The sequence below is a fragment of the Vanacampus margaritifer genome, chromosome 2 (genome assembly GCF_051991255.1).
Source record: "Vanacampus margaritifer isolate UIUO_Vmar chromosome 2, RoL_Vmar_1.0, whole genome shotgun sequence".
NCBI classification, from domain to species: domain Eukaryota; kingdom Metazoa; phylum Chordata; class Actinopteri; order Syngnathiformes; family Syngnathidae; genus Vanacampus; species Vanacampus margaritifer.
The window spans coordinates 44,639,277-44,653,613 of NC_135433.1; the positions used below are offsets into that span (position 1 = coordinate 44,639,277).

The 14,337-nt window shown below is 38.6% G+C and overlaps 1 protein-coding gene across 2 annotated transcripts in view; it reads left to right on the forward strand.

Moving 5' to 3' along the window:
- The window catches only part of tns3 (tensin 3), a 50,932-nt gene extending 37,377 nt beyond the window's left edge, over positions 1-13,555 (forward strand). For both annotated transcript variants that reach the window (XM_077558126.1, XM_077558127.1), the window contains exons 14-27: positions 35-186; positions 270-402; positions 1,782-1,868; positions 2,835-2,955; positions 3,032-3,558; positions 3,646-3,732; positions 5,067-5,198; positions 8,515-8,610; positions 9,570-9,647; positions 9,732-9,809; positions 10,077-10,245; positions 11,621-11,689; positions 11,764-11,793; positions 11,871-13,555. In XM_077558126.1, coding sequence (XP_077414252.1) covers positions 35-186; positions 270-402; positions 1,782-1,868; positions 2,835-2,955; positions 3,032-3,558; positions 3,646-3,732; positions 5,067-5,198; positions 8,515-8,610; positions 9,570-9,647; positions 9,732-9,809; positions 10,077-10,245; positions 11,621-11,689; positions 11,764-11,793; positions 11,871-12,015 — 1,904 coding nt within the window. In that variant the 3' untranslated portion in view covers positions 12,016-13,555. The remainder of the gene's footprint in view (positions 1-34; positions 187-269; positions 403-1,781; positions 1,869-2,834; positions 2,956-3,031; positions 3,559-3,645; positions 3,733-5,066; positions 5,199-8,514; positions 8,611-9,569; positions 9,648-9,731; positions 9,810-10,076; positions 10,246-11,620; positions 11,690-11,763; positions 11,794-11,870) is intronic.
- Positions 13,556-14,337: the final 782 nt, after the last annotated feature.

The following is a 14,337-nucleotide window of genomic DNA, read 5'->3' on the forward strand; positions in this document are numbered from 1 at the left end:
CTGCCGCTTCCTCTGTGGTTGTGTGTGTGTCCAGCTGTCCAGTCAAATGAAGGTGATGTCACAAGGAATCTAAGTCGTCAAGGAAGTGGCGTCACAGATCGCTCAAGGTTATGCAGCTCAGGGTGGGCGGGGCCAGAAGAGTACAGAAGCCAGAGGACATATTCTCCCTGTTTACCACAGTCACAGGTACATTAAACGCCACAAGCTTCCCCCCCATGCCTTTTTTCTATTACATGTGGCTTGATACAATTTGCACTGTTTGTCTCCAGCATACCGTGTTGTGCAGGACCGACTATGCTGACTACAGGGTGCAAGGTCAAGATATAGACAGCGGAGTTGAAGCTGGGAGTGACATGACTCCGCCCACGCCCTCCTTCCCAATATCTCCACCTACACCCTACGGTGAGTCGAGTGAACGACTGACTTGCTATCCTAATGTGTACTCTTGCTAGATGCTAGTATGCCTCTCTGGTTAATAGTTAAGAGCCAGAGAAGGGAACCACGTAGTCCATCCAACTACTCAAGGCTGACGAGACACGTCCCCAGACACCAATGTTATCCTAGAGTCGGCAACCGTTACTGTCAAAAGAGCCAAATAATTAACAACAAATCTGTCTGGAGCCACAAAACATTTAAACATTTTGATGAAGGAAACTGTGTGTTTGTGTTAGCCTAATCTACTGAGAGCCCAAGAGCTACTTAGAGTTGCACTATAACAGAAAAATATGCAGCATCCAATACTTTTTTCATTTTCTTTTACCTTTTGTCTTCCGTTTTTGGATTTTATTTATTTATTTATTTTGTACTTTTTCATACTTTCAGAATTGTCTGCCTTTCTGTCAAATTCCTTACATTTTTGAAAATTTTACAGACATATGATGGTAATTTTCGGATTTTTTGAACTTTTTATGGCTACTTTTGACCTTTTTAAATTTTTATTTATTTTTTACTTTTTGCTATAAATTTTCTGACCTTTTTGGCAATTTTGTGTACATTTTATGTACATTTTTGGGATTCATTCTTGTTTTGGTACATTTTACTTTAATTGAACGTTTTCATTTCTGCCTTTTTGCTCTAAATCAATTTTCTGACCTTATTAGCAATTTTGTGTACATTGTATGGTCATTTTGGGGATTTCTTCTTTTGTTTTTGGACATTTTATAGTTACTTTTTGAACAGTTTATTTTCTGCCTTTTTAAAAAGAAATTTTCTGACTGAAATTTCATGGACAGTTTATGGTAATTTTCTCTTTCTTTTTGGACATTTTATGATCACTTCGTGGACATTTTTAGGTATTTTTTTACAACTTTTTCTTCTACTGGTACCTTTTGCCTCTCTTTTCCTGACAACCTAAAACTTTATCTAAATCATTAATTAATTTACAGAATATTTGATCAAAAAATAAAATAAATATGTAAAAAAATAATTTTTATTATTATTATTTTTTTTTTTTTGGGGAGAGCTCAGTATTGATCATTTGACATGTCATCATCATTGGTCTCCTTTTTATATATATATATATATATATATATATATATATATATATTTTTTTTTTTTATAAAAAAGTGTAAAAAAAAATATTTATTTACACTATTTTTTTAGAGATCCACAGGTGAGGGACTAAAGAGTGGCTCCAGAAGCGCAGGTTGGAGGTTCACTGTTCAAGTACTGTTGCTAATAAATAGCAACAAGTTGTTGGAGAAATGTTCAGTCTCCTTCCTGGCTGATGATGACGTTAACCTGACTGTAATTTAAAAAAAATCTTATTTTTGTCTTTTCAGTGAAAAACGTGTCAGAGTTTAGTCAATCCTTCCGGCAAACACCACCTCCCGGCATTCATTCTTATGGAGGCTTCAGGACAGACCATGGTAAATCCAATATGTCATCACGTTATTACATGATTTGGTTTTGCCCTGTGACTACATCTTTACGATCATGGTTTTGCGAGAGAAACTGAAAACAGAGCAAAAATTCAAACCCAGGGAGATTTCCTGGCCGATCCTGTGACTCAATGGGGCAACCTCTGTAGACGATACAAAGTCTGGTTACTCAAATAAACCCTTTTGGTTTTGTGGGGTTTATCTGTGGTGGAAGACTGTCTTCCAGATTGTTCTCCGAGATAGGAAGTGGTACCAGCATGCGAAGGAGGACTTCAATGAAATTGACTAAATCCTTTCATCATGTTGGTTTGGACGTCACAGCAACATTGTAAATTTGCAAATGCCCACAAACACAGATGATATTGCCGTCTTGTGTTTCATTTTGACTCAACTTCCCTCTATCGTTAATTGCCATTGCGGCCTACGGTTGCTCATCTTTCGCTTGGAAGGCCTGGGAACTAAACGTCGCCCCCCGCTGTGCCTCTTAAAACCAGACACCCAGGCCAGGATCCCGGCTACATTCACGTCTGTCTCGTTACCATGGTTACCGCGGGCCAGGAAGCAGGACACAAAGACAAACTTTTCTTCTCCCCTTTTTTGAAAGTGTCTCCGTGTACACAGTGGGAAATACAAAGCAAGAAAACCAGCGTCTCTACATCTGTGAAACCCCCTAAAGCTGAACAACACCGAGCTTTTACCTAATTATGTCAAACTGCTCAATTGCATCTGGTTTGTGGTGGAAATAATTGGTAGCTGTGTTTCATGAAGATTGATGACCCGTGATTTCATTTCCTGTAGACCACAATATTGATTGGACTCAATCCACAGCTCTTCTCTAAGGCAATATTTCCCAATTATACGGCTATTTGTGTGCCTCCTAACTTAGTTGCGTTCCAATTGGCTTCAAATGAATACAACATGGAAAGAAAACAGCTCTGTCATTTTCTCTCACAGAATCACGAGGATATTCGGAGACGATCAATCACGCTGGAGTTGATGTGTCAAATTCCACCATCAACTGCCACAGGATGCAAAATTCTGCCTCCATTGTTGGGTCTCATCAGCGGACAGACAGGTAGGATGCCGTCCAGTTCTGTATATTCGATATGCGCTATCGTTGTTGACCATCTCTCGCCTTTTTACAACGGAAGTCCACCAGTGACCCAGTCTTGGCCAGAGCATCCCGTCGTGAGCCACCAAACCTCTTTGAACAGCTTCCCCTCCGACAGGCAAGCCCCCCAGCACCCCACGTCACTGGACTACAGCCACCAACGCGTCCACCCGGCACCCAACGCCCACAGCTCGCCTCGGAGCAGCCAGCGAAGCCGGATGGCCCGCTACGCCCTCAACCACAGTCCCGCCCAAAGTTTTGACGAGCAGGATGACTTGGGTTTAGGTCATGGTTCACACTGTCCCACCCCCGCTTTACTCGGAAACGGGAGTAGGGAAAGGGATATCCTGACCTCCTTGGATGAGAATCCATCGCAGCCCCTTCTGATGCTACCTCCACATCTGCCTGAGAAGAAGAGGGTATCAGACGGGGAACATGGGGGTGCAGCCTCCCCAGCCCTGAGTGGATTCTCAAGTCCACACAGTGGGAGTTCGCTGAGTATCCCCTTCCCTAACATCTTGCCGGACCTGTCGGCTCAGATTCCGAGAACGGGCTCACCGTTGCCAGGTGAGCCGAGAGCTAATAAAGCACCTAGTGGTCTTAATGGCGCTTGGCGAGCACTCAAAATTCATTCTGCTGTTGTTTGTTTTGCAGATGTGCTTGCAAGCAAGCAGGTTACTGTCAAATTCGTACAAGACACATCCAAATTCTGGTACAAGCCTGACATCTCAAGAGACCAAGGTAGGTTTATGCAGTAGGACCTCTTAACTCATTCACTGCCATTGACGGCTATAGACGTCAAAAATTAATTTGAACTATTTCTATTAGTTTCACATTTTTTTTGAGTATGAAAACCTAGATTTTTTTTTATTGTTCATTTAGAACAGATATAAAATTTGTGATTAATCGTGAGTTAACTTTTGGAAAAAAAACATTATTAAAAATTAGGGGTGTCAGACGATTACAATTTTTAATTATAATTAATCGCATGACTTCAATAGTTTTATATCTGTTCTAAATGAACAATAAAAAAAATCTAGGTTTTTATACTCTTGCTAACAAAAGTGGAAAAAATCTACAACTAATAGAAAAAGTTCAAATGAATTTTTGACGTCTATAGCCGTCAATAGCAGTGAATGAGTTAAAGGGAAGTCAATATTAATTATTAATGTTAATATTGTGTTAGCAAAATCCAGCTGTTTTTTTATCAATATCGGAAGGCGGCCATTTTGCCACTTGCTGTCGACTGAGGATGACATCACAGTTGCTCAGGCCACAAGCAACGACCAATTACAGCTCAGCTTCAGAAAACAGGTGAGCTGTGATTGGTCGTTGCCTGAGCCCTGAGCAACTGTGATGTCATCCTCAGTCGACAGCAAGTGGCAAAATGGCCGCCCCCAGATTTTGCTTCATAACTCATATTACACAAATGTAATAATAATCAGAATTTTATGTTTAGACTAGTGAGGTCCCGTATAACATATTATTGTCAAGAAATGTTTAAGGTTGACTTTCCCTTTAAAATTACGGGGTCATTTTTCATTTTGTGGGCTTTTACATGCTCAAAATGTTTTGTAGTTTTGTACCCATGTTCAAATCCAGTCAATTTAATAACATGAAATTTTATAGGCATGTCTATCATGAAATGAATGCTGTGCCGGAAAAGTTACTGGAAGAATACGGTTTTGGTTTATAGTGGCCCAATTGGGCTCATTTCCAGGCAGCGTTAAAATAAGCACGTCCATTTTGTCAGATTGCGATTAGATTTGAACTGTCTGATGAAAAACTGCAACCAAAAAAAGAGTTTTCAACATTGCATGTTAGAGCATGATGGGAGGAAGTTTGTTGACTTTTCATACAACAGGTATAATAACGCAGATGTTAAGGTTAAGTTAAGGTTAAGATGGACCAGAAAAGAGGCGGCCACTACTGGCTGAAATGTGCAGATGACATAACTCGTTTCAGTCTCCTTCAAACGCTTCGTACTCACATCAAGTCCTCTGTCCGTTCAGGTTGATTTATTCTTTCAAATGATGTTTAAAGCAACTCACGCTCATCATGTTTCTATCTCACAGCCATTTCAGTCTTAAAGGACAAGGAGCCGGGCTGCTTCATTGTGCGTGACAGCCATTCCTTCAGAGGCGCCTACGGGCTGGCCATGAAGGTGGCCACACCCCCGCCCTCTGTTCTCCAGCAGAGCAAAAAAGGTACGAAACGCATCGGAGAAGATGAATTGCTCACTCATTAGCTTCACATTTTGGAATGTCCAGAATATTTTTGGGGAGGCGGCTTGATTCTTTGTAGCAGGCAGGCAAAATGTTAACACGTGAACAGGTTTTGTAAATGTGAGAGAACCTACATGAGGTATATATTCATACTTAACTCATTGAGCCATTTTCAGCAGTAAAAAGTTCATATTTTGTCTATAATTAATGTGCTGAGTTAAATAACGTGCCAATCATGGCTCAGTTTACGGACCGAACCCAGAAAACAGGTGAGTCATGATTGGTCGTTACCTACTTCCTCAGCACAGGTGATGTCATCTTTAGTCGACAGCAAGTGGAAAAAATTGTTTTTGAAGATTAATTGTACGTGAAAAATAATGAAGTTCTCAAATTAATTCTGGACAAAATATTTGATACTTTTCACTGCTGATGAGATGACTTGACTTAAAAATGTCTCAATGCCCTTTAAAAAAATTAAAATAAATCGGCCTGTTCCACAAATCACCATAATCACGGAGAATGCTGGGAAATTCCAAAAAGAGCAACAAATTGTAGTTAACACAGAATTTGCTCACTATATCTACATTGCAATTATAAACTCAAACTGTGGTTTTCATTGTGATGAACGGCATGCTTTACAAACTCAGCAAGACAAAATTATACTCAACAAACTCCAAGTCAACCCTACAAACTCAAGTTTCAGCGAGCTCCCTATTTGGCTATTGTTACATTTCATGGAACTCGGCCAAACTCAGTTGACCACACGCATACTGTAAGGATTTTTAATTTTTGACATTTACAATTGTTGGGTCCAGGGTTATTATAGTTTTGGAATTTTTCATTTTAGTTAGTTTTTATTTTGTTTTGTTTTTAAATTTAGTTAGTTTTAATTAGTTTTCAGGGTGGTTCTGTTTTTATTAGTTTCAGTTATTTTATAAATGCTTAGTTTTAGTTTTGTTTGAGTTAGTTTCAGTATTAATTTTATTTTATTTTTTTAAGTGTGTATTACCTGATCGCAATATTTATAAAAAACACCATGTGAGCGACGTCATCTGAAGGTGCTTTTCTATTGGCTGCTGCTAGATGATGTCACTTTTGTGTGACACACTTTCAAATGTCCTTATTCCGGTTAATATCAAAATAAAGCATCCCCAAAGGCTCATGCGTTAAATTGATTACCGAAGACTAAAATGAAAGACATTTTTGCTATAATTATAGGTAGTTTTAGTTAATTTTGTAATCATAAAAAGTAGTTTCAGTTTTTTTAAAAGCATTTTAATTTTTATTTCATTTCGTTAAATTTTTGTTTTAGTTTTTTCGTTAGTTTTAGTTAGTTTAAGGGGGGTGGGGATCATTTACTACACCGCACACACTTTGAGCGCGCAAAATAGCTAGCTAGCGAAACATTCTATATTACATTTTAAGATTTTTGCTGTTTCCCTACTTTGGTTCCGTGTAGCTTCCATGCTACAAGTTTGATGAAAGTCAACCTGAAAGTTCCGTCATTATTTTTCTTTTTAAAGACAAAAAGGATTTTGTTTACCTTTACTAATTTCGGCATCCACTGCTGCCTTCCTCAGAAGCTTCGCCAAAACTAGCAAACAAAATCCTTTTTGTCTCAAAAAAGAAAAATAATGACTGTATGAATTAGAAGACACGATGAACATTTTTAACCATTTACAACCTGAGAGTTGTTAACTTCCATGTTCTAACTAGCAGACCCAAGTAGTACATCAGCAGTGGAGCTTCCGTAGTCAGTGGTTAAGCAAGGTCAAGTGCTTTCTCCACATTTCTTAGTCTTGAATGTCAACATTTGCTCTTCATCCATAATTGACTCAGTGCCTTTCAGAATTTCTAATAATCTCCCTCCCACAAACAAACAAACAAACATTTTGTTGAACTATATTCCATATAAATATTGGTGGGGTTTGGGGGGGTTCTTATATAGCGGGCTGAATAAGAAACCCCAAAATAAATAAATACAAATAAAATAAAAATTACATCACATTGTTTATTAGTCATTTACTAGTACTTAGGCAGTACCTAGCTGTAAATAACAATAATAATAATAATAATAAATAAAGCAAATATATATATATAAATATAATAATATAAAGAAAATAAGGGAAGAATTAAAAAAATAGCTTACTAAAAATACTAAAATAGCATACAGTATAAAAACAAGATTTTCTAAAAAATAAAAATAAAAAAAAGATTTCAAAAATACACTTCATTGGTATGTTTTGAATCTTTATTCATTCACATTTTCCACTGACAATCAAGGATACACTCTTACAAATGCTGGGTCAAAAATAACCCATTTTTGTTAAAAAAAAAATTAGACCGACCCACTACTTGGGTCAATTTGACCCAGTTTTGGATTACAACCCAGAATCTTGGCTCAGATCGGCCCGTTTTAAGGGTGTACCAGCAAATCTGTGGACCGCATTATACACGAGTACAGAGAAAAATCATCTTTTTAATGGCGATCTGGGGAGTATTTCACACGGGTGCGTGTTATCCACGAGATTTCACGGTAAATGATCCTGAGTTGGCCTCCGAGTTGCAGGGACAACCTGGGAATCACTCCCCAAAGTCATCTCGTTTTACCATCCACTGTACTCGCCTGGAACCTGAGAGGTCTCCCCTTCGTCACACTGTACGGCTCGTCTTGGGCGTCATCGCCATGAAGCAAAACACAGCGCTAATGCCCGATGTGGCTCAGATGAACAGCTAATGTTTCAGCGCTTAACAAAGGACTTGCTGCATCTTCTCCTGGGAAGGTTCCTGCCCCACAACGATGAGGTCACAGAAAAGGGATTGTTGAGCGAGAAAAGTTATTTTTGGAACCAAATGCGGGAAACCAAACATTCTGAACATGTTCCAGCATGTCATCATTTTTTACATTTCTAAAAGCGCAAAGTTTACGGACATACCTTTCTGCTTAATCGAACCTTCCCGACACACACACCTGTCCCTTTTGTCCGCCATCCTCCCAAAGCAGTCCAAAGGTAGCTGTGGTGACATCATGACCTCCGCACTCTCATCTTAAAACCCATTGTGGTTCCTTATTAGTGTGAAACCCAACCCATCTCAAGGAGCGGGTCTTTGTGTGGAGACATTCCTCAGCTCCTCCTGCCCCCCCCTCCCAGGCTCTTCCGCGGGATCATAATCCCATTCATCTCACGAGTGGGAGCAACTTCACGTGCTTGGAGGGAGCGGAAAGTTTAGCGCTGAAACAGGCCACTGACGATCGCGATGAAGTCATGATCTTGTTTTGTGCGTTTGTGTTTGGCAGGCGGAGATCTTGCCAATGAATTAGTGCGCCACTTCCTGATTGAGTGCACACAGAAGGGTGTTCGCTTGAAGGGTTGCCCCAATGAGCCCTATTTTGGTGAGTGATTAGAACGCTGGCATCATTTGGCTGTTCATCAACTCAATGCCAAACAGTCGTTAAATGCACTCTACTGCCCTCTGTTGTTCACGGGTGCATTTTACAATCCAGGAATTGCCAAACCGTTTTCATTTTAGCAACATTTGATGAGGTGTCAAACTAATGACAACAAACATGGAGTGCCAATCACTTTTGTGGCTGAATTAATGAATTTTTGCTACCCAATTTTACTATTATTATTATTATTACTACTATTATGTATTTATAGTAGATACCTAGGTAAAAATTCACAGATTTTGGTGTGATGATGTTGCCTGTTAATTAACTCATTCACTGACATAAATTCATTAAAAAAAAGATTATTAAAAATTAGGGGCGACAGGCAATTATTATTATTTTTTTGTAATTAATTGCATGACTTCACTAGTTAACTCACGATTAGTCACAAATGTTATATCTGTTCTAAATGTACAATAAAAAAATCTAGGTTTTTATACTCTTGTTAACAAAAGTGGAAAAAATGTTAAACTAATAGGAATAGTTCAAATGAATTTTTTACGTCTATAGCCGTCAATGGCAGTGAATGAATTAAAAAATATATATATATATATATTATAAAAAATTTGGGGCGTCAGGCGATTATTTTTTTTAAATTGTATAGCCGTCAATGGCAGTGAATGAATTTAAAAAAAGAAAAAAAGAAAACAAAAAACTTGGTGCGTCAGGCAATTAAAATTTGTAATTGTAATTAATCATATGACTTTACTAGTTAACTCACGATTAGTCACAAATTTTATATCTGTTCTAAATGTACAATAACAAAATTATAGCTTTTCATACTCTTGTTAACAAAAGTGGAAAAAAATGCTAAACTAATAGAAATAGTTAAAAACATTTAACAAATCCCTTGTGTGCATTGTAAAAAAATAAAATAAAAAGAACATGGTTTTGCTTTACAGGAAGTTTAACCGCACTGGTTTGCCAACATTCAATAACTCCCTTGGCCCTGCCTTGTAAACTCATCATACCAGACAGAGGTAAAAAAACACACACACACTCATGCTCAGATTTGAATATATGAACTATATTTTTAGGTGAAACTAAACTAAACTTTTTTGTAGACCCTCTAGAAGATGTGGTGGAGAATACGTCTCAGTCCGTCACTAACTCTGCTGCAGAACTGCTCAAACAGGGAGCAGGTAACTTCTAAGAATGATTTGGTTTAGGTGCTCTACACAATTGCGAATATTTTTTTTGCTCTCAATTGGAATATTTCAGCAAGAAAAAAAAAACACATGCAATTGGATATCTTCAGATCTGAAAATCAGATACCTAAATCAGATAGACCCCTTGAAAAAATATAATATGCACTTGGACCTTCCATTTCCATACATACCTTAGAGACAGTCAATTACAATGTACATAATAAAAATCAAAGTGCAAATCTGTGTTGTGTTTGTTAACAGCCTGCAACGTGTGGTACCTGGGCTCGGTGGACATGGAGTCCCTGACGGGGGTGCAGGCGGTGCAGAAAGCCACCGGCGTGACCCTGAGCTCAAACCCCCCTCCAACATCCACAGTGGTCCACTTCAAGGTCTCCTCGCAGGGAATCACACTCACTGACAACCAGAGGAAGTAAGTGGAACACATGACACTAGTGTTCATTTGGTCCGCCATTTTAGAATTTTGTCTCAGTGTTAGTTCAGTTTCAATCACGCTTGTTAGTTTTTAGCATAGATAGTCAACCTCATCCCAATTTTATTTACTCCATTTTTAGTCGACTATAAAGCTAGCATTTTAGTCCAAGAAAACATAATTTTATTCATCTAGTTTTAGTCAAGAAAAACTGTCAGCATTTTAGTCTAGTTTTAGTCAAGACAATCATTTTACCCCTCTATATTTTTTTTCTCAGCAGATTATGTTGAACATTTCGGATCTAAAACAATTTCACATCAAGTGTTCTCACATCTTTTTGATGGAAAACAACTTGGCACACAATTACAGTATATCAACAAGTGGCTATTACGGCTCCATGCTACGAGCTACTAAATTAGCCAGCATTAGTTAGCGGTCGAATTAATGTTATTGTTGGAACGTTGTAGCCGTCGAATTAGTATTACTTTATAACTATAATTTATAGGGGTGGGAATCTAATGTCTCACGATTCGGTTCAATTCCGATTTTTGGGCCTGCGATTCGATTCAGAAGCAATTTTTGATTAAGTGCGATTTTTGATTGACAATGATTTTTACTTCAATTTATAGATGTGCAACGAATTGTAATGATCGACTCTAGTCTGACTCGCTAATGCTAATTAGCGCGCTACTTGCGGCACTTTTATCACTCAAAAGAATGGCTCCACGCTGAAAAAAACAACTTTTATTGGAATAACGTGATCGTGACTTTTTCCTTCTACTCTCTAATGTGGCTACAATTTAACAGTGTATTAGACCGCATGGAACCATACTGCCCCTTAGTGGCCAAACCGGGTACAACATGAACAGTGCTCCAAATAAAGGCACACACAGACAAAGGCAAGACAGTATAAAATAATTTAAATAAAATCGATTTTGAGACATTTTAAATCGATTCTGAATCGCACTAAATGAGAATCGATTTTTTTGGGCACACCCCTAATAATTTACTCTTTTTTTTTTTTTTTTTTACCTTTCACCCTGAATCCACCTTCTGTCTGACCCATGTGTTTGTGCATGTTGCACTCGCTAGCTGCAGACATGACAGTGTCACAGTGACAGATTAGCGGAGACGAGTTTTTACAAAATCACATCATTTTCGTCTCGTTTTTGTTCATGAATGAAAATGTCCATAGATTAGTCACAAAAATGCATATTGATTTAGTTCCACATTAATGAGGGTTTTAGTCTAGTCTCGTTTAAGTCCGCTGAAAAATGTGTGTTGATGAAATTTTTTTGTTTTTGTTTTCGTTGAGGAAATGAACATGACATGACACACACAAGATGATAGTTGTCACACCTTGTCTGGTTTGTAGGCTTTTCTTCAGGAGGCACTACAATGTCAACACAGTCATATTCTGTGCTTTGGACCCTCAAGATAGAAAGTGAGTAAGGTTCCTGGATAAGAATGACCGTGGACGCTTTCCTAGTGCTAATTTGTCCTTGTTTTGTTGAACAGGTGGAAAAGGGATGGCTGCATGACAGCAAAGTAAGACATTATTCATACAGAGAAAATCATTTTAACACCACGAGCGTTCTTCTTACATTTGCTCCGTTTCTGTGCAGGATTTTTGGATTTGTGGCGAGAAAAAGTGGCACCTCCGTGGACAACGTGTGCCACCTGTTTGCTGAGCACGACCCCGAGCAGCCGGCCAGCGCCATCGTCAACTTTGTGTCCAAGGTGATGATCGGCTCGCTGAAGAGTAAGTAGGAGGAGAAAGGAGAAGCTTTAAATGGGACACGATTACGAGCAGGATATTCAGCGGAACGTTGGACTCTCGTGACTTCATTTTCACACTCATACATGATTTTTGTATTTTTCCCTATTTTGATATTACAGTAAGGGCATTAACTTTGTTGATTAGATGAATGCATTTTTTCTTATGAAATCATGGAAAATGTGCTAAAGCAGTGTGCGTGTATATAAATTGGTTTCATGGGATAGATGGCCTGCATATATAGTATGATCTATGCAACATAAAAATGTTTTATTTTTTTAAACCATACTTAAACATGTTAAACATTATAAGTCTTCCTCTAAGTTCTATGTGTATGAAAGCTGTCAACATTTAAATGAAAAAGAGTGTTTGTTTTGTGTGCGTGTGATGAAAATTATTTTAAGTAAACCCTAATATATATTATATACCCCCCACCCCCGTTCCCCCTTGACACCAGCTGGTTGCGGTGTTATAATCATACCAAATTTAAATTGTGTTTTTGTTGTCTGTGAGGGCACATCCCCATTCACGATTATGAGACACTGAGACAATTTAATATTTAAATAAAATATTTGAAAACAACTCAATGAAATTATCTTATTCTAAAACAATCTAGAAACTCCTTAAAATCCTAAAAATAAGTTTGTTTTAAGTCGACCCCTACTTTGAAAAGCAAGATATAAAGAGATCCAGCTATATTATCACCATTTGTTAAATCTCTATATTGCCATTAACTGAAGTTATCTTAGTAGGTTTGTAAAGAAAAAACAATATTTATTATCTTCGAGCCCCCTACCGAAAAAACAAACATTTTGCTGTGAGCAGTTTTGATTTGATTTTAAATTATTTATTTTTCTCATGCTGCAGTACCGCTCCCCTGAAGCCCTTTGGCGCCCCCTAGGGGTGCTGCGCCCTCAGTAACAAATAGTAAAGAGGGTTTCACTTGTATCGTGCTTTTCTACTTTCAAGGTACTCAAAGCTTTTGTCTCCTCATTCGCCTAACTGATGACGCAGCAGCAACTGATTTTCTGTACTATTGCCCTGAATTTTGTGCTAATTTTACCCAAAGTAGATTCTTGAACGTGGCTGAATTTCGATAAGCAGGTAAAAAAATAAAATAAAATAAAAACTTAATTTACTGCCCATCTCAAGCGTTTTGGCGCCCTCTAACGGCTGGAGGATGACAGTAGAAGCCTTCATTCAACGGAGTTTCATGCTGCTGCGGCTCCCCTCGAGTTTTCAGGTGCCCGCTAGAGGGAGATGTTCCCACACATTTTGAAAACTGCTGTTCTTAGAGATACTTGCTGTAATTGTCTCTTCTGTGGGAACGCTCTGCAATGTATTTCCATTTTGTTTCCGCCTCGTTCACAGTGTGGCTCTCTTTATACAGTTAACACAACGGTAGAATCGGCCACATGTACAGTATGTGTACCTCATGTATACCGGACCTCTGTGCATCCGTTTTTTTGTATATGCAAATGTAATTGTTTTGACGTGCTCTGTAAATAAAAACAAGGAAACGCTTGTATCAAATAGTGTGCATTATTATTTTTTTTAAGTTATCAGCAAAGTCCCTTTATTAACATTAACAGGGTGGTCACGGGTGAGCCTAACGAAAAAGAAGTCAACCTTGGTTGCTGCGGACAGAAACCTGCAACACAAGCCTGGGCAGGTTTTCTTGAGGGGAGGTCTTCATCCCCCTCCACCTCTTCCCTACTATCCACTTGCAGGTGGTGAAAGTTGAGAATTCCCGGGGTGGGCAGGAAAGGAAGGAAGTGCAGGTCTGCAGGTGTGGCGACTGCAGCGGAACCAAAAGCTTGTTGTCTTGCTCTGTTATTTAAAATATACAAGAAGCTGCAGGGGAAGTCCAGATTAAAAAAAAAGTGGCAATCTACACAAGAACACGTCTGCCTTACAATACATTTCAAACAGATTTGTATCGTTTATGTGGGTCCACGCAGAAGATTAATGACACAGGAGAGGTAATTGCGGGAAAAATACACGAGAGCAGACCAGATTTTAGTTTGAAGGCATTAAATCTTGCCTGTACAGTAAAGGGGGCCTGTGGCAATAAACAGCAGCATGCCATGTGCTTTAGAGATAATATGAGAGCTCATTTTTGCATGCAGTCCCAGTTTAAGTCCTTATAATTAATCTTGTGGCCTCCGTTTGTTTTTGTTTTTTGGTGAGCTGAATTGAGCCTAAAGAGAGAGTCTAAATCAGTTCCGATTTTGACATGTAGGGGGCAGTCAATTGTTACACTCAGCACTTTTCCTGATTCATCAGTGCAACAGGACAATTCAGTGATGCCAACT